Genomic DNA, 19,641 nt, shown 5'->3' on the forward strand with positions numbered 1-19,641 from the left:
CCCAGGCGCCTGAACGATGGTTAGCCCGTTGAGCATAAAGGACAGACCGGGTCCTTACCTGATTACCAGCAAGGGTCGTGATTCTGAGCTTCCTTCCCCGGGATTCCCCTTTCACAATCTTCACTCATCTCTTTCTAAAGAGTATGGCGCAAAGTCTTTCTGCACAAGAGGTCATCGAGACCTTGAATCTCTCCCCGCACCCAGAAAAGGGCTACTATGTCGAGACCTTCCGCGACCGCTATTCATCAAACGACCGCTCGCATAGCACCTGCATTTATTACCTTCTCGATGGAGAAAGTGGCCCCTCGCGATGGCACCGTGTTCTCGATGGCGCTGAGGTATGGCATTACTACGCTGGCGCCCCTCTGCAACTGTCACTATCCTGGAATGATGGGAGTCCTATACGGGATATAATTCTGGGAATCGATCTTAAAAACGTGAGTTATTTCTCGAAATATGTATAGCTTATTGTAGGTTTCACGGCCGCTCGATAAATATGCTTAAATCTATTGATATAGGGCCAACGGCCACAAGCTATTGTTGAGCGTGGAGAGTGGCAGCATGCGAAATGTCTAGGTGACTGGACACTTGTGGGCTGTACAGTGGCACCGGCCTTCTTGTTCGAGTCGTTTGAGATGGCTGAACCGGGATGGGAGCCTCATGGCCCCAAGTGACTACATGTGACACCGCCTTTTCCAAGAGTTCGGCTGAATGTGACTGAGGTAAAACAGTGAATAAGACAACCCTGGATCACATGACATATTTCTACTATAAAGAATTAAAGGTCAACTACGCTTGATACCATAAGTTGTTGACCACGTTCTATACTGAGCTTAAATACAGCTGAGCGGAGGGGTGGCCCTGTTTTCCACACCCTATGGTCGTATGTGCTTGATTCTCTGGACGAGTAGAATATAGTGTCCTATCAATGGCTCTAGAAGCTGATGATGGCTTCCTTCTTCCATCAGTCATGGATTATTAGGATAAATTTTCGATACCAGGTAGTTCAGAAGCTGCCGAAAGTGCTTCAGCTAACCGGCGAAGCTGCCGATGCTCGAAGATGGCCCGAACGGTGAGCTTGATGCCGCGACTCCGCGCCAGAGCCGCCGCCTTCATGGCCAGAATGGAATCGCCACCCAGATCCTCAACAAATGACGCGGCCGTCTTTTCGGGATCAATGATATAACCTCGTCCAACAACGGGGCCCTCAATTAGCAGCTCCCCGACCGCGCATCTGCCTTGTCCACAACCCAGCAAGCGCCGCCCGTCGCGTAGCCAATGTTCGAGGGATCGATCATCGACACATTAGGCTGTAGCGTGGAGAGCATGCAGCTCTCTGCCGGCCCGTAGGCGTTGAGCAGACAAACCTGCCCGCCCCATTTCGCAATGATGGTTTGGGACATGGCCTCGCCGCATAGGACCAACGTACGGATGGACGGGACGTCTGCGGGCGACAGCGACTGCAGGACCGATGGTGTCAGGTCGGCGAAGTTGACGTCCATGCGAGCAACGGCTCCCGGGAGGTCATTGCTACGCTCCAGGTCTGAGGGCACGCAGATACAGCCCCCCGCGAGCAAGGTGACCAGCGTATCGGAAATGCTCACGTCAAACCCGTACGATGAGAACTGCAGCGCTCGCATCTGCGCGTCCAGGCCGCCAGCTTTTATATAGGCCAAGGCGCTGGTGCAGAACGAGTCATTTGGGTCACAATGCCCTTCGGCTTCCCGTTCGATGCGGACGTGAAGACAGCGTATAAGGCGTTGCTTGACTGCACAGTGGATCGTAGCTGGCCAACCTGGTGACTGCGCCAGTTGTGGCCAGCTTCCGCATCAACTGAGACGACCGCCGAAGCCAAGTGCTGGGCCTTTGCAGTGTGTTGCTGCGAACATAAGATTATGTTCAAGCGCACGAGAGTACAACTCTCTTGCAGCCGAGGGCTCGAGTAGGACAGATCCAGTAGCACAAAGGCTGCTCCTGCCTTCATCACCGCCGGCATTGCAACCGTAGTCCATTGGGACTTTCCAAAGCAGAGTGGGACGAATTGTTCGGGGCCCACGTGCATGTTCTTCAGGTGGACGGCCAACTGCGAGGATAGCTACGCTAGATCTCCATATGACAGGGTTCCGCTGGCTGAGCATACAGCTGCAGCCTCTGGTTGGCCGCGACACTGGCGGTCAATCAACGTGTGGACAGAAGTTCCTGCGTTGCCTGGAGCGGTCCGATTCCATGCCTTCAACACTGCAATGTCCTTCGGACTGGCGGTCATTAATCCCGCAACCCGGCTGTCCGGGGCAGCTGAGGATCGATCCTCATAGAGTATAAACGGCTAGCCCGCTGGGCAGGATGCCTATGTTGGTTACAATTTGCTTTAGGCCATTGTAGTAATCTGGAGATGCAAGCTCTTGTCTTGGTGCCGGTGACAATCGCTTTTCAGGAACTGGCATGGTTGAATAGGCATGCGTAGGCTCTGAATTGTAGTCTCTGGTTCATATATCTACTCGGTGTCTGGAAGAGAGAATCTTATATTTTGCAACCAGACTAGGTGTCGCCAAAGCAGCCTTGAAGTATGTAGAGAAGCTGCAGAAGGCTATATAAGGACCAGCTTGAAGGTAAAAGCATGTGGAATATTCACAGGATGGATTGAAGTTTGAGTGTTTGTCAATGATGCGTTAATGCCTGCTAAGCCGTCAACCCCCTGCCATAGAGTGGTTATTTGAGCAAAAGCTCCACTCTGAAAATAAGGTGAGAGCAGTACATTGTCTAATAAGTGAAGATATCTCCTTCATCTCATCCAGGCGCGTTGTAATCAACTAGATGTTGTATTAGACTGCAGCTTTAATGAGTTGGCGTCAGGTTTGTCAGAACTAAGGCATGATTTCATCTGACGATGTACATATTCACTACCTAAGCCATGTCAATAAAGCTCAATAGCGACTATGGCCTCACTGACTACTAATTCAGGATCATTGGTGTTCATGAACTTCTCCGTCCACCCTCCTACCGTCTTCATTTGGCTCGCTCCTTCCCAAGCTGAATGCACCGTCAACCTGCCTCACCTTCATATTTCGAGATCAACCAAGGAACCTCTTTCGTTGTGTTGAGCGCCGGTCGCATCGTCACCTCAACTTATTAGGTTGCGTCTCATCGCTCTCAGCCGTCATGTCTCACTGGGTACTATTTTCCGCCTTTGTCCTAGCTGTTGTGCTTCTCACCTGCTGGGTTGTCTGCGTTATCCGACCGGAGTAAGATCCTCCTATCCTCTTCTTCTCAGGTACAGTACTGACATGTCTGTTGAATCATAGACTCGACCGGATACTTGACCGCATGTTCCCCGAGTACCGCCCGAAGACACTGAGAGAATACTTTTTTGCTGTCAAGCTTGTTCGAAAACGACGTAAGACGCGACGACCATACTCTGTTTCTATGGAGGAATCTAACGAGAGGCCTTACCACACAGGTCGGTGGATATGGCCTTCACGGTGGCGAAGAATGTCAGGCGCGGAAAAGGATGATCTCGAAGCGAGAATACAAGCTGCGAGGCTCGAGCAGTGCCGGTCTTGAAGTCGGAGACAGCATCTCTGATCCCCAATGGTACTATGGTCGAGACGTTCTCTCAGGCTGCTCACATCTACCAGATCGTACTGTTTGTCCGGATGCTAGAGCAACACCGGATATGCATGATGTATCAACTCATCCGCGCTTTGTCTACTATAAACACCTGCTAGGTTGTCTGTGGTGGAACAAGTGTGAATTGAAGTGATTCCCATTTTTGAACGACATGAAGCAGTAAACGAGTCCACAAGCTTACATTTCAGACCTCTGCCGAGGAATTAAGTACCTTTGCCCCGGCGCTGCACTCCCCCGGACTATTCTTTGTGGACCAAGACCACACCGCAGTCACCAGCAGTCTTCGCGGCAGCCTCGTCAATCGCCCTTTCATAGCCCTTGAAATCAAACTCAATGTCGTGGAATCTGGATAACGACAGGTTTCCCATCTCAATGAGCCGGATCAACTTCGCTGGAGCAGTTCCGTCAAACATGAAATTCCCCTTCACCGTGATATTACGCGTCATGAGCTCTGAATAAGGCAGGCTGACCGTATCCGAAGCACCACCCATAAGAACCGCACGACCGTTAGCCTTCAATGCCGCTATCGCAGAGGAGATGTGTATCCATTTCTGTCCCTCTGCAGCAGACGCTGGAGTAAAATCAAGGAACAGATCCGCACCAAGCCCGCGAGGAGTGGCTTTTTTCATCGCATCTTTGAGGGAAGACTCATCGAGACCCTCCGTCGCAACCCCGACTACCTTTCCCTTTGGATAGCCACTCTGGATCTTCTCCAGGGAACTCATCCGTCGTCCCACAGCAACGACCCTTCCCGCCCCCATGGCAAGCGCAGCATCAATCGCCGCGCCACCGAAATGCCCAGTCGCAAAACACACAATCACCGTCTCCCCCGGCTGCAGTAGCCCCGACAGTAATCCGCCATACGGAACAAGCAGGGTGTTAATCCAGGTTAGCCGTGCCGGTGAATAGCCCATCTGCTCACACAGCAGCGATTCATCGAGAACATGCACATTCTCCAGCGGGACGATCTGTTTCTCCGCCCACGAGCCATGCCGCCAGTCGTTTTCGGATAGGATGCGCGCTTCGGGGGTTATACCTCCGAAGAGACCCTGGAGGATGATGGTGCCTTGTTCCTTGAGAGGGTCATCGCGCGCGCGTACGGTAAGGTCAACGTACACTAGTTGGCCGGGTTTGACTGTTGTTGTGTCGGATCCGGTGGCCTCGATGCGGCCGATTGGGGATGCGCCAGGGGTGAAGGGGAGGGGGAGGGGGTAGGGGAGTTTGCCGGTGAGGATTGCGCGGTAGTATGCGAGGATAGGGCTGGCGAGAACCTTGATGAGGACTTGGCCGGATTGGGGGGTTGGTGTTGGGACTGAGACGAGGGTGAGTGGTGAGTTGATTTCAGGGAGGATGATGGCTTGGTGAGTGGCCATCTCGAAAGTGTCGCAATGCCAGGAAAGATGTCTTTGCAATGGATTGAGAGGTGTACACCTGGAACAAAAAGGCCTTTTATAGGCTGCTCAGATGGGGATATCGGACTTTGGCTGGTTCAATCAAAGGGAGACTGCTTCTCTTCAAAGGGCGCGAAGTAATATCATGACTCGTATTCGGAGTAGAGATGTTATCTCCTTTTCCCTTTGAAGCAAATATGCATACTCGTATTCGGTCGATATATTCTAGTGCATATTCTGACGGGATTATCAAAAGTCTTATTTACGGTTGGCATCTCCGTTCATACGCCAAGGCAGTAGATTCGTCGCTCTAAGTCCGGAATTGTCTCAAGGTGTTTGGCACCGGAGTTAATGACTGCTTATAATACGAGACGTGGCTCACGCCTGAGCACGCCAATTGAGCACCAACTCAAACCGATCAAGCTGTTAGGTCGTGCTTCCTGGCAGCACCTCGTATCTAGAGCGATGGCGCCAGCCGCATTTCTTTTTTGGCTTCTTGGTGAGTGGCTGTTCTCTTAATAAAATCTGTCTAGTAGGGAATGCAGACTATGTAAAACGAATCACCGGGATAGATGATCGTGTGTTCTGGGGAGCCCGACAAGTACAGATGAGGACTCTAAACAGACGGAGATATAAGGATTTATATAAATAGTACCTCGTAGATTCATGATCTACCACTGCTATCTTCTGCTTCTTAGACCGCGATATTCCCAAAACTGAACAACATCATTCCGATCAGTAACAAAATTTGACTGCATGTAATGAATGGTTATATGCTATTGTGCCATGTGATAGAAATATAAATGTGAGCCTATTACTCCATTGCCTTTGGGGATACAGCTGTTTCGGTAACAAATCCAGTTTCAGAATTGGACGGCGAAGGAAAAAAAAAAAGAACTATCCGCGAATCCTAACAAGAATAACGCCATTCTGGTTGGAGGCGATAAACTCGAAATAATTCTGTTTAATGATACTCTAAACTATGATCCGAAATTGTCCAAAGTAAAACAGAATTGCCTTGATGGGAATTTTCCTGAAGCGGAATAGCGGCATCTGCGCCTCGCCCCTTGTCCTCCCAATTGCGGGGTAATAATTCCTCCTAGATGGGGAGGTATTTAGGAGACAAGTATGCAGGTAGATATCATTGGGCTAGTCATCGGATTGTTGCCAGATTGATTGATATAGTGGATGCAGCCCGAGGACCGTCAGGCACAATCCATCCCCATCATACCATCTCACCATCCACACATCAACCATCATACGAGGCCATGAACACGGATCCCGATTTGGACCAACAACAGAGTCCAGAGTAAGGTAAGCTCGACGAATGAATTCCGAAATATTCGTGAAGCCATGCAGCTCAGAAAACCCGAAAGCCCAAAAGACAATCGATAATCAACGTATGACAACTTGCCAAATCCGGAACAATTGTCACCTTACCTGAAATCCTGCCGGCTTTTCTCATCCTTGCGACCAGTGAAAGCCCCCCACGTGGCGGCACAGAGATGCGGGTCTGCTCAGGACACTGATTTATGTTGTCATCGATTGCCACTCTCCGTGCGTTTTTCCCTAGCACCAATTCATCTGGCGACAAAGTGAATGCTCACTTATGAGCAGACGATAACACCGCGTTGTCGAGATGGCGGAAGAAAAGTTCGTACCAGGCAAGCTGGAAGTCGCGCTCTTTCTCGCCGCAAGCAAAGGATACGATACGATCGTCAAACTCCTTTTGAGCACCCCCGGTGTGCGTCTCGATTTCAAAGACGAAGATGGGCGGAATGCAGTCTCCCTAGCCGCCGAAGGCGGACATGAGAGTGTTCTCCAGATTTTGCTCGAGACTGGGCAAGTGGACGTGAACGCGGTGGATGCTAAAACAGGCCAATCGCCGCTGTGTTGGGCCGTCAAGAATGGACATGCAGGCGTCGTGAGCAAATTACTCGCTCTTGAAAATGTCGATCCGAATATCCCCGACGCCAATGGCGAGACGCCCTTGTACGCGGCTGTGAAGGGTGGAAACGAGTCCATCATCCAACAGTTACTTGCACGGGCGGATCTCAATGCGAACACCCCCGACGCTGCCGGGCAGACACCGCTATACTGGGCTGTGAAGAACGGAAACGAAACAATCGCGGGGGCGTTACTAGGACGCGCTGAAGTTGACCCGAACGCCGCCGGTGCCGATGGACAAACGCCGTTGTACTTGGCTGTGAAGAATGGGCACGAAGGCATTATGAACCGTCTACTCGCGCGCGGTGAGATCAATCCTGACATCCCGGACACCAATGGCCAGACTCCCTTCTATTGGGCTGTGGAGCAGGGAAACCAGCCGTTCGTGGTGCAGCTGCTCAAGGTGAATGCCGATCCGGACGTCAAGGACAATCAAGGGCGTACGCCGTTGCTGTGGGCCGCGGAGAAAGGACACGAAGAGGTGGTTCGATTGCTGATCGGGTCGAGGAGAGTCAATGTGAACGCTGGCGATGCGGTCGGGAGGACGCCGTTGTGGTGGGCTGCTCGCAATGGTCACTTACCTGTGGTCCGACTGCTCGTGCGCCACGGTGCGGATAGAGAGGCGCAGCCTTCTCCGGATGACGAAAAGGGGCCGCACGGCACGCCGCTGTACCAGGCCGGCAGAAAGTACCATACAGACATAGTCAAATACTTGATCAAGAAGGGCGCCGACATCGATTCACCGTGTGGAGAGTCCGGCCTCCCGCTTCTGTTGGCGTTGGTGGTACACGATCGCACAAAGCGCGGGATGAAAATGCTCAATTTGCTGCTTGAGAAAGGTGCCAACGTCAACGCGAGAGATACCAAAGGGAGGACTACGCTACACATATTGGCCAAGGAAGGCGATGTAGATCTGACTGCCTTGTTCCTGCAGCGAGGTGCACAAGTGAATTCTGCCGCCAAGGATGGTACAACACCACTGCATCGAGCCGTGCTCCATGAACATGACGAGATAGTCGAGATGCTCCTGGCCAACGGCGCAGACCCCGAAGCAGCTGACAACACAGGAGATACACCCCTTCATCTCGCAGTGTTGGGAGGTCACAGACGACTAGTCGGCCTGCTACTAGAGAAAGACTGCGATATCAACGTGACCAACCACTGTGGAGAAACACCGCTGCACAAGGCAGTAGAACGCGGTCATCGCAAGATGGTGGAGTTTCTTCTGAGGAACGGGGCGGAACTCGAGATGGAGGACGACTACAAGAGGACCCCGCTCCATCGAGCAGTAAAAGCGAAGAACCACGTCATGAGGTTGCTAGTGAACAAGGGCGCCAACATCCATGCAATAGATATGTACGGTCAAACCGCACTACACATCGCCGCGGAAGCGGGACTACGCGATGACGTGCACTTTCTCCTGGGGCACGGCGCAGAAGCTGAATCGAAAGATCACAAGGGTCGCACACCACTAGATCTGGCAGCCAAGGCCGGCGAGGTCGAGGTCGAGGAGCTCCTCCATGAAATGAGTCTCGTCGTCGTCGACGGATCGTCGGGAAGCGAAGAGTCAGGGGGTTGACGGCGGTAGTCGATTGGTATTTGGAAGATGGTCAAAAGTCTATGGCATGATTGGATTGGCTAACTGTATTTGTATATCATCATTCTAGATCTCCATCAAGCGTACTCGTTATCTTATCCGTCATTCTTAGACACCTCAATGGTGGACACACCCAGCAACAGAAATAGACATGTACTTCAATGTCGATACTGAATACTCTCAGCATTCTCACACCTCGGCCTCGGCTGTCCCATGCTGCCCCCTCACATCCAACAACGTATGTCTCCCACTACTCACCGACCGACCCATATCCTCCGATGGCATGGACGAATGTCCCACAGACCCCTGCCAATACGACTGCCCCGACAACGACGGCACGCTCCTCTCATCGCAAAACATGATCGACTCCCGATCCACCTTCAATTGGCTCGCTGATTTCCCGTTTCCGGGGGTCGGGGCCAGCATGGAGAGTGAAGATTCTTGATCAGGTTGCTTCCTCGCCTCGATGCGCCGTTTCTTCACCCGGTTGCGGAAGCATCGAACGATACAGGCGCCTATAAGAAAGGAGCCGAGGATGCTGAAGGTGACGATAGCGGCGATGGTGCCGCGGTGGTTCCATTCTTTTAATTCGGCGGATTCGGAGGCGGTTGGTGTGGTAGTTGAGGTTGTCGTTGTCGTTGTTGCTGTGGTTGTTGTGGTTGAGGCAGCGGTGGATGTCGATGAGGAGGATGTTGTGGTGGTGGTGCTGGAGGTACTGGAAGTTGTTGTTGAAGTTGTCGTAGCTGCTGCAGTGGTTTCCGTGAACGATGGAGAGGTTTCTAAGGTGCTTGAGGTAGTGGTGGATTCTGAGGTCGTCGTTGTATCGGAATTGCTGGTCGTCACGGAGGTCACACTTTCAGTAGCGATGGTCGATGTGACTGCATCCGCAATTGTCGTGGTATTGCGCTTTAATATCCATTCTCCAAATCGCCTTTCCAGCCTCGAAAGATAGCTGCTGTCAGGTTTTGAGTCTTGTAAAGGGGGGCTCCTCGTAGCCGCTGCCAGGTTATATTCTCCGGATCCGCTGAAATTGGATTGACAGACCACGAGCTGGGCAGCTGCTAATGCAGAAAATACATCTACCACTCGCATATTGGCTGATTGTTAACTCTGGCAAGATAATCTCTGTCTCGTGTGGGATTCAATAATTCTGCGAAAGAAAGCACTTAAATTGGTTCAACCCAAAGTGCATCACCGCCCTCGGCCACACGTTCGTCCGCAGTCTACTTTTCTTGCGATTCTAAATGGGCTATTTTTGTCACTATCGCCAGTCATACAAGGCTCCGAAAGGCTAAAGATCCACTGTGTTCTCCTAGCATTGACAAATGTCGCCTGGGCGGGAGAACATACGTATCCGCCACGCGGCAACGACCCACAGGGCTGGTGGCTTATCTGGATTTTCCACATGGTGACGACCATAGGTCAAGCCACAAGTGATCGCAATTGATTCAAAGGCAGTCTTGAATTTTCTCATTCTCTCATGGTCTTGCACTCAAAAGACATAAAAATCGTGTAGACCATCGAGAAATACACGAAGCTCTCAATTCCCCCACTGCCACATTGTGCGGCCATGAAACGAATTCGAAAATAGACATGATACTACTGAATATCCTACGTCCCAGCAGCAGCAGCAGGACTTAACATGTGACTGTGTGTGCTGGGTAAAGTGAAGGACTAGCAGTTAAACGCAAATGTCCCGTCCATGTACCACTGTGGTTCATGGTGCAGCAGCCTCGAATCGCACCCTGGGCGTTGAGCTTGTTGGCACACTTCTCGATTGCCGCAAGGATAGTCTTCTTCTCCGCAGTCGTGTCACAGTTCTCACCACTCGTTGTGGCCTCGTACGCATACCCTTCGACATAGGTCCCGTCAGAGTCGGTGCCATACACGAGGGAGCAAGAGCTCTGATTTGATCTGCTCTTAATGATGGCGGCAATGTCCTCGTGGATCTCAAGACCTGCGCTCGCCGCAAGAATAACGCTTGAAATTGAATCGACGATGGTTGCTGCCGCGAGGACGGTTGTAATATCAGTACGCTTCTCCAGGGTATTGTTGGTGTAAAGGGAGGTATACTCGTTGCTCACGATATCAAAGGTCACGGTCAGGTTGGTCCCCGAGCCGGTCCATTCCTCGGTAATGGGCGTGTAGGTTACTGTTATGACATTGTCGTCCGCACGGCATCAGTCAATAAGACCAAATGCGAGCAGAGAAGAGATAACTTTGCTGGCGTTGACCATTCTCCTGACCCCAGCCGAATGATAATGGCGCAAATGTCAGAGATAACAACAAAGAATAGGACCCAAGCCTGCATTGCAGATTTTACAGATATAGAGGATGAAAAGGGCAAGGAAACAATAATGAGGAAAGTCATTCCCTATCCAACAATAGAGGAGGGTTTGCCTTTTATACGCCAAAAAATACCCTGCTCACTGGGCTAGCAAACCCGGGCGCCTGCGCGACTTTTAACATTGCTCGAGTCATGATGTGAGCCGGCTGTGGGCTGTAATGGCAATGGTCCTCGATAGTGACAATTCTAGTAGTTCCCAAACTGGAGTCAAGACTCATAAGTGTAATAGTCGTTGGTTAACGGATTGGGAAAATTGGATTTAGCCCACTATCTGACATACTGATTCACAATGACAGCACACAATGGGACTAGCAAGACAGCTAAGCACAAGGTAAGCTCCAGGGTCTCCACTGCCAAGGAAATGTATACGTACGCATTTTTAGGGGGATTGTGAGGCATTAAGGTGGCACCATGTCTAGATAAGTGAACAATTCAATGTATTACCTGACCTCCAGCTAGCAGCAATTTAGGTTGGTATAAGAGACCCTGCTGTTGGACCACAGGGAATGTTTCATCTGATACCTGTAATAGTATTATCTCCCCAGACCATACTTACTGCCTACTTCTACCCTTTAGAAAGGTTTCGAGCCTACCTATCGACTGGGAAATCAGTAGCTCTTCGTAGTGGATCAAAATTAGGCCCTTTTACCTCCAAGTAGCAGCAATCGCCCAATCACGCTGGGCAGAAACTAGTATCATACCATACATATAGACATTTCCATGTGCATTTGATATCGGATTTCACAGTATGACAAATCGAGGCTTTTACCAAAAATATGCAATCCCGAGCTCAATCACAGCAGTAAGTATTGGAACCAATATCACAACAAGGCGTGGTCTTCTTCATAGAACACATGGAGATTTTGCACAAACTGTTTCACTGCTCGATGTACATTCTAGCTGCATACTTATTCTAAATCCGTTCTAACTGAATGTCATAATAGAAGGAGCGAATGGAGCTCTATAATATAAGGAGTTCTTGCTGACCAGTTCTTATATCGTGTTCTTGTGTCGAGTCTGTTGCTTGGCTTGGGATACCTTGGGCCCACATGATGACTCATGATGAGAGTTTGGTCCGAAGTATGAGCGAAAACCTTGGATTAGCCAATGAAATTGGAAAGTCATAGATGACGCCCCATTTGGTACCTTTATCCTCTCGGACTTGCCCGATTAGGAAACCGTTTATGGATTGTAGCCTTAATATGGCTGATGTCTTCACTGCAAATCCTCGATATCTGCCACTAATCAGACTTAGAGGATTGTATAGTCACATCCAGTAAGACTAGCTCATATTGTGTCATAAAGATGCCACTGCAAGGCAGACAAAACCTCTATAGCCCCACTGTGAATATCAAACAGAGTCAATCTCAGAGGTTCATGTTAGTCTCTTCATCTCATTCAGTCGCCTCAAGACTGCCAATAAAAGCACAGCTCGCCCACTATCTGACTTTTGTCTATCTTCAATCATCCTATAGCACTTTAACCAACGATTCTCCACGAACACAATGGCTCCAAGTCCAAAGCTGCCATTCGACCGCGAGCTAGAATCGCTGCTTCCGGACTATGATGACTTAATCCGTGAACAGAAGCCAATCAAAGTCGATGACATACTACTTTCCGGCGTCACTCATGAAGAACACACTTTCCTCGGCCCTGACAAAAACCCGCTGATCCTCTCAATCTTCCGCAAGGAGAGGCTGCCAGACGCTGCTCCACAGAGACGACCAGCCATCTACCATATCCATGGTGGAGGCATGATTATGGGCAACCGCTTCTGCACCCTAAGCGGCCTACTCGAATTTGTTCGCGAGCACGACGCTATCTGCACCACGATCGAATACCGCCTTGCGCCTAAACATCCCTACCCTGCACCGATCGAAGATTGCTACGCTGGCCTGGTCTGGGCACACGAGCACGCAGAGGAACTCGGAATTGACTGGACCCGTATTGTCATTAACGGGCTCTCAGCAGGAGGTGGGCTGGCGGCGGGTGTGGCACTGCTATGTCGGGACCGAAAAGGCCCTCCGTTGATCGGACAATCGCTCTTCTCGCCTATGATCGATGACCGTAACGACTCAGCTTCTGCGCACAAATTTACTGGCATCGGCATCTGGGACCGCAATGCCAATATGGCAGGTTGGAATGCGTATCTAGGTGACCGCAGAGGAAGTGACAATGTCAGCGCGTATGCAGCTCCTATCAGAGCAACGAACCTTGCAGGCCTTCCGCCGGCGTATATCGACGTTGGATCGACGGAGACATTCCGCGACGAGGATGTCAAGTATGCGCAAAACATGTGGAGCGACGGAACGCAGTGTGAGCTCCATGTATGGCCTGGCGCATATCATGGATTCGAGGGACTGTGCCCCGGAGCGCAGTTGTCTATCATGGCGAGGAAAGCGAGATTGGATTGGCTGCGGCGGACACTGTTCCGTTGATTGGGTGGCCATTTTTTGTACATTATTCAGGAGGGGCACATTCTAGCTAAGCTAGTCATGCTCGTGGTCATCGGAAGATGGATAGAATACCTGACCATGTACTCATACTCGTGGATATCACTTGTCTTAGCATCTAGCATTTTCTCACGCAAAACTCTTAGCACCGGGCAGCAAGGCTCTTGTAGAGATAATCAGAACATATGTAAAGCAAAGGTACCAGACTTTGATTGGCATAAGTGCTCCCTCGAGGCTACCTCTTTGATGAGAGGCGGATCAGTGCCCTGACCCTTCCCAGCAGATCTGCACTGCCATCATGCATATGATTGACTTAATCCTGAACCGCAGATCGGTTGATTCGTCTCCTCTTATTGGCAAAGCTGATCTTGGAAGGCCATCGATCAACACCAGGATGATAATCCTCATTTGTGTGTATATCAGTGGCAGCAACTTGACTAGAGTATAAATTTACAATCCACAGCTGGCTAACAGTGCTACATAGAGCTAGAAGCGCAAAAATATCTGCATTTCAGGTTTTAGAACCAATTTATCAATGGTGAATGGTCATGTCTCTCAATCCCTCAATAAAGGCTTTGAAGCTCATCGGTCCCCGGCCTCTACTCGTAAACCGGCCAACTCAGCACGGTTTGGTGTTTAATACATATAAAACACGCCAATTGTGCGGGATACTGAGGCTTGCAGTTAAAACTGTGGAAGATTGACCCGAATCTAGCGGTTGAGTCGGCAGGGATAGCAAGCGCAGCTCCTCCGTAACTTTGCATGCCGGAGGCTCTGATACGTTCCACAAAAGATGCAAAGTGAGGCGAGATTGCATGGTGGAAAGGATGTTATGACCAGTCGACCACTTAAACATCGCCACGGTTGCACAGATATTGGCACGCTGTGTAGTTAATTCCAACTGATAATGCCAAGTATGCTAATCCGCACAAGGATCACTAAGAGGTAGTAAACTTCGTTCCCACTGAGGTTCCTCATCACGTTGGCCAGGAAGGTGTTGCGGTTTCATAGGCAAAGGCAATCGTAACACCAATGTAATACGTAGACCAGCACGGACATCTCGTTGCTATCTGGGTGTTCTACCGAGGCATGACGGTTTAGTGATGATGTTCGGCGGTTCCAGCGATGACGGTTTTGGTCATGTACAGATGCAAGGTGGACATAAACAACAGCGTACGGTTAGAGTTGCATTTGGTGCGAGTTCGGGTGAGTCCAACCTTAGTTGGACCCGAACCGCTGCGATTTGGTTGCGGTTTAACCGCAAAAACCCGCTACTAGGCCCAGCTAGGCATAGCTAGGCCTATACTAACTAACTATAGTTAGATTTGGTGCAGTTTCAAGTTGGACAAACTGCTATTTTTAACTGCTTTAACCCTTACCATTCTACCTTTAGGGACCCTTCTAAGGCCTCCTATTAAGCATGCTTATATAAAATTATAATTTTTATATAAAATATATAGTAATTATAATTATTCTAATCTATATTAGAAATATTAATTTAATATCTATAGGGTTGAATGGGTGGTGGTTAAAAATTATTTAAAAGGTTTGGTGGTTGTCAGACCTTGGTGCCCTTATATATATATCTCTGTACTACTTTCATACCAACCTATGACAGAGATGATTATTCCCTTAGGAAAAAAGAGCCTCTGGATTAGACGGGTCTGTAGGTTTATAGGGGTGTTGCTGGGTGTGTTGCTGGTCTTATTCTTATATGGTTTGAATCATGAAGGCTGGGGTCTTGCTGAAGGTTAAGGCTTGATTAAGAATATTCCCTGACTGTTGATTTCTTAATTCTTGCTGAGTTATGTGGCCCGGTAGACGTATTTTATCACTTGCAGACAATGCCCATACAATATTGATTAGGACAACAAAGAATAGATCAAATATTTACATTCCTCACTGAGATGACTCAATAACCGACCCTTCCACCTAATTTCAGGGTCGCCAGCTCAATATAAGGAGCCATCTCAACGTAAGAATCGAAAGATATGTATATTTCTAACCAGTACAACCACAATAGAGGCTATAAATCCATTAAAAATTTTCATAAAAAGCTATAGATTCTGTTGTATACTATACTAGGTTTATAATAGGAATGCAGTGGATGCGCACTTATAATCTATACAGAGAGATTAATATGAAGAGCAGGAGTTAGATCCAAGCTGACATGGCAGCAGACCCCTTGGAGTGGACATTATCATAGCGCTTCTCGCTAGAATAAAAACACACAGGGACAGAATAGAAAGAGGAACCGTTCAGTCACTAACCACCGTCCACTCCACAATGTTTGATGCCGGTACGACCACTTTCGGCCGGCCTCCATTATCCTTAGGGTCCGAAATCGGTTCCATCCCCGAGCCAGGTAGCGTTACGATGGTCTGGGCGTGATCCTTGGCTGTTTCCCAGTCCCACCAGTCCAGTGTATTTCCCTTGAACTGATATCGGAGCCGCTCACCGAGTTTCAGGTCATCAGGTAGTAGCTCCCCGTCCATTGTCCAGAAGTCTGACCAGGATTCTCCGGGGTAGAGGGTCGGGAACTGACCAGGATTCTCAGACACATTTATCAGCTTATCAGGATTGTCCCAAAAGTAATGTCGATAACCGTGGTCATAAAATGTCTCCCATTCCTCCTCTGCCTCCAGACTAGATTGACCTCGACAGCGGCGGCGATAGACGCGGAATTGGCCATCTAACGATTTGAATGCCCAGGTGTGGAAAGTGATCGGCCGCATTTCTTCATCCCCACTAATGGTCTTATTATTGTCTGATACACCATGGTAAATCACTCTGATAGAGATCTCCAGTTCCCCTGCCAGAGGCATTGTGGGGCTACAGCTCAGCTCTAGACTAAGCACTGGTGCCCCTGGACTGTTATATTGATTAGCCGAGGAAGTTTTATTATTTTAAAAGGAGTTCTTACACTCTCTTACTTGGGCTGATAGGCGGTGGTGTCGGAAGCCGCGGAAAAGGAGGCCGCTCCCCTTCTTTCATTGTGAATGTGATATGTGCACCACCGGGAATTAAGACCGGTGGCCACTTGGTCTTGTTTCCCACCTCCAGCTGGGTGCCCCAATCCCAGTTTGCAATCTCTTGCCCAGTCCAGAGAACAGTATAGGTATAACCTGGCTGTAAGAGCTTTTCCCAGGTAGTGGGAAAAGATAATTGATGGGTAACTTTACAACGGTCGAAGTTTCCCTGTGCCTCCGCTGTATAGTATGACGGCGGCTCGTTCGGAAACTGCTGGGTTCTCAGGGTCGGTGTATAGGGAGATCGCTCCTCAATACCAACTCTCTGGAGGCTGTCGCTCTCTCGATCATGACATAAGAGTATAAATTCTCCACGGCTGGGATCAATTAAAGGGGACCAGCGCAGCCAGAACGGTTTGTTCATATAGCCATTATCTGGCTCATTGCTCAGAACCCTGCGAAGACAAACCGAAACAGAATATATTGGGTTCCGGGACTCCGTCCAGACAAACGGGCTGCCGCCTAGCTCCAGAACCAACTGTGGGGTGTCGGGCCTGTGTCGTACGCTCGTTAGCCTTCATTTTTCATGACTGATATAATAAGCATACAGCCTATCCCTCTCTCTCCATTTGATGTAAGAATCCATTTGGTGGTCCATGGGCACCGTTGACTTGAACCGAAGTGTGGAATTGGGAATTTGGGGGGTGGAAGGGAAGTTGGGAAAGGAGCTACTAGTCACTACCTGTGGCATGTCAAGTGGCCATGCCGTTACTGCCATTTCACAGATGGTGGAGCCATCATTTAGCGCCCACCAACCGGACCTTAGTAGGCAAGTTACTAGTGATTGAGTAATCTCATATGGTTCCGCGATTTCCAACAAAGTGGCTGGCTGAAGCAGATCGTCAACCGAATACCGCAAGAACCATGTCACTTTCCTCCCAAGCAGAACCGAATTGCGACATCAATCATTTAAAGATACTGCCTTCCAACAAGTTGGGCTTGTGGTTTAGTGGTATAATACCCCCTTAGCATGGGGGTGGTCCGGGGTTCGATTCCCCGCGAGTCCATTTTTTTCATTTTCCTTTTTTACCATCCGCAACCACAGCAGTTTAGTACTACAAGGTCTATCTGACTAGAGCTATTTCATTTAGAAGGCAAAACAAGAGAGGCGTCCAAGTTTGACTTTTAGCTCAGGCATCAAACGACCGGTCCCCTATCTCAATGAAAACCAGGCATGTATCACAAGTATGCCACCCCTATGATATATAATTACAATCGAGCGGCATGCAGCCCAACCACAAGCTTTGAGAGAAGTGTGGTCACTCTCATTGACTATCTTCACAAAAGGACAGCGTATTGCATTCCGTTCCGTCTGAAATAAATTTACAGCAAACAATTCCCGGGAGTAAGTCAGAGCAACGATGACAGCACAACCCTTGATCCGTAACATAGGGAGTGATAGAGTGTGATAAGTCGTCATATGTCCGATGAGCTGAGGGATGGCTTCAGTGTATAGGCAACAATTATTCTGTTATCAACTACCAATGAGGAATATAAACGGACCACTCCACCGTCTGAAACGCCGACTCGGGTAGATCTCGCAGCCCAACCAAATCCTCAACGAGTATATACGCCCTAGAAATACAATACAAAGCGCACAGCACGGTCACAGGAATGAGCGCTAACAGCGGAATCTCCAACCTTGGGTCTCTCGAAGGATGGATATTTCTCATCTTCGTAGAGAGATGCTGCATCCGCGTCTGCGGAAGTGTCGCTTCCACATCCCCAGCCCTTCGTTTCTCAGCATGCCGTGGAAGAAGAACTTTGTAGCAGAATTGTATGTATGGACCGCCGAAGATGGAGAATAACAGTGTATAGCAGGACGCGATGCGCCACAGGATTCGCTCGAGAGAAGAGGGAAAGCCAAACCTCCAAGCAATCATGAACATGCTGCCAAAGAGGAGGACGATCGGACAAGCGAGGGCGTCAGCTAGTGTATCTAGATGCGGGAAATCATCGCTTGGGATGCGGTTGTAAGGTTTGGTGGTGACGGGACGAGAGGAGATGGGACAGTGAATCCGGCGAAGAATCTGGTTGAAGTAGCGCCAAAAGACGTGGCAGATGTAGAGGTTGGGATGCAGGAATTCCAAGGGGTTTGTGTACCATTCTTCGAGCTCTGGAGGGCAGTGCTTTTTCTCATGGTCAATGCATTTCCTCCTGTAGAAGAGGCGTGGTTTACCTTTTTCTGGATAGTGCTGATATCTACCGCGAGGGTTACGGTGGTCGTACTGGTTATATCTTGCGGTTTGTAGTACCAGCAAAACGATGTTGCGAAGAAGACGATGACAAAGGAGATAGTAGTAAGCTCCAGCGTTGTCAAAGCAAGACCTTCTGCCCCACGCAGGATACAATTGAGCAGCAACCAAACCGCCTGACACACTGCGATGAATCTGCATCATCGTCATCAGCAGCAGCGCATTCACCTCCATCAAGATCATGATCAAAACCCACCTCGCGAACCCATCTGACTTGTTCCGGTCATCGATATCCTCCCGAGTAATTTCTGGATACTCTACATATCCCTGCTCGACTAGGAAAAGCAACTGCTTCGCATCAACCGGGAACGGAGTCTCAACCCCAGGCCCCTCGAGAAGAAACCCTCCCATATCCGCATAGAACGCGTGCGTCATGGTCCACTCCCGTTTTCCTCGTTTATTATTTAACCTGCGAAACTCCTACACCTATTAGAACCATCCAGACTGGCCATGAAAACACACCTTAACCGACGTCCTAGCCGACGACCACTGTCCCGCTGCCAACATCAAAAGAAACTCCGGGCCTAGGATCCCCATACACGCGAGGTGGAATTTATCCCGCAGGCGGGCCCAGTCTCCATCTGATTTAGCGGGGAGATTGGGGCATACAGATGTCCAGCAGCATAGAGTGATGGTTAGCAGACATGTCGAGAGGATGCCCCATGTTCCGCGCCCGTCGGGTTCCTTGACCCAACCGGATGATGTTGTGGAGTTGGCCATGGATACACCAATGCCATTCTTTGGATTGTGCACTTGGGGGATTACAGCCTTATATCTGATTCCGAATGGACTTTTGTCAAAACTAGGCAACATTCCGATTGAGAAGGGAATCGGCGCTTAGCCTGGGGCTCAACCGCCCAACCCCTGCGGACCCTGCCACGATTACGGCGCTTTGCGAGGCTTACCCCTGTTCAGCCGGGTGGCTATGTTTAGCTTCAGCCACAATGCGGGATCTCGGCGCTTCCGATAGGAATCCCAGTGACTCTTGTGGTTGC

General features: G+C 49.8%; 8 protein-coding genes and 1 non-coding gene across 9 annotated transcripts; 4 read left to right on the top strand and 5 right to left on the bottom strand.

The window, feature by feature from the left end:
* Window positions 1-143: 143 nt before the first annotated feature.
* Window positions 144-674, top strand: ALT_2368 (cupin domain-containing protein; the record flags this gene model as incomplete). Its single annotated transcript, XM_033563645.2, has 2 exons — window positions 144-437; window positions 519-674. The coding sequence occupies 2 exons, from the start codon at window positions 144-146 to the stop codon at window positions 672-674; spliced, it is 450 nt and encodes a 149-aa protein (XP_033419536.2).
* Window positions 675-1,211: 537 nt separating this feature from the next.
* ALT_2369 (uncharacterized protein) lies at window positions 1,212-2,266 on the bottom strand (the record flags this gene model as incomplete). The annotated part of the gene is made up of 3 exons (XM_089599322.1): window positions 1,212-1,680; window positions 1,740-2,083; window positions 2,141-2,266. 3 exons carry the CDS (start codon window positions 2,264-2,266, stop codon window positions 1,212-1,214), a joined length of 939 nt encoding a protein of 312 aa, XP_089456468.1.
* Window positions 2,267-3,866: 1,600 nt separating this feature from the next.
* ALT_2370 (putative isopropanol dehydrogenase) lies at window positions 3,867-5,000 on the bottom strand (the record flags this gene model as incomplete). Its single annotated transcript, XM_033563644.2, has 1 exon — window positions 3,867-5,000. The coding sequence occupies one exon, from the start codon at window positions 4,998-5,000 to the stop codon at window positions 3,867-3,869; it is 1,134 nt and encodes a 377-aa protein (XP_033419535.2).
* A 1,657-nt stretch (window positions 5,001-6,657) lies between these two features.
* Window positions 6,658-8,544, top strand: ALT_2371 (ankyrin repeat domain-containing protein; the record flags this gene model as incomplete). Its single annotated transcript, XM_033563643.2, has 1 exon — window positions 6,658-8,544. One exon carries the CDS (start codon window positions 6,658-6,660, stop codon window positions 8,542-8,544), a length of 1,887 nt encoding a protein of 628 aa, XP_033419534.2.
* Window positions 8,545-8,751: 207 nt separating this feature from the next.
* Window positions 8,752-9,654, bottom strand: ALT_2372 (uncharacterized protein; the record flags this gene model as incomplete). The annotated part of the gene is made up of 1 exon (XM_033563642.2): window positions 8,752-9,654. The coding sequence occupies one exon, from the start codon at window positions 9,652-9,654 to the stop codon at window positions 8,752-8,754; it is 903 nt and encodes a 300-aa protein (XP_033419533.2).
* Window positions 9,655-10,199: 545 nt separating this feature from the next.
* On the bottom strand, window positions 10,200-11,286 carry ALT_2373 (uncharacterized protein; the record flags this gene model as incomplete). The annotated part of the gene is made up of 2 exons (XM_089599323.1): window positions 10,200-10,714; window positions 11,283-11,286. The coding sequence occupies 2 exons, from the start codon at window positions 11,284-11,286 to the stop codon at window positions 10,200-10,202; spliced, it is 519 nt and encodes a 172-aa protein (XP_089456469.1).
* A 1,128-nt stretch (window positions 11,287-12,414) lies between these two features.
* Window positions 12,415-13,347, top strand: ALT_2374 (putative lipase/esterase; the record flags this gene model as incomplete). The annotated part of the gene is made up of 1 exon (XM_033563641.2): window positions 12,415-13,347. One exon carries the CDS (start codon window positions 12,415-12,417, stop codon window positions 13,345-13,347), a length of 933 nt encoding a protein of 310 aa, XP_033419532.2.
* A 2,273-nt stretch (window positions 13,348-15,620) lies between these two features.
* Window positions 15,621-19,366, bottom strand: ALT_2375 (uncharacterized protein; the record flags this gene model as incomplete). The annotated part of the gene is made up of 6 exons (XM_033564331.2): window positions 15,621-16,233; window positions 16,286-16,885; window positions 17,895-18,520; window positions 18,571-18,781; window positions 18,843-19,066; window positions 19,109-19,366. 6 exons carry the CDS (start codon window positions 19,364-19,366, stop codon window positions 15,621-15,623), a joined length of 2,532 nt encoding a protein of 843 aa, XP_033420222.2.
* Window positions 17,327-17,398, top strand: ALT_t055. The gene has a single exon. It is a non-coding gene; the product is annotated as a tRNA-Ala (tRNA).
* Window positions 19,367-19,641: the final 275 nt, after the last annotated feature.

The sequence above is a fragment of the Aspergillus lentulus genome, assembly GCF_001445615.1.
Source record: "Aspergillus lentulus DNA, contig: Alt04, strain: IFM 54703, whole genome shotgun sequence".
NCBI classification, from domain to species: domain Eukaryota; kingdom Fungi; phylum Ascomycota; class Eurotiomycetes; order Eurotiales; family Aspergillaceae; genus Aspergillus; species Aspergillus lentulus.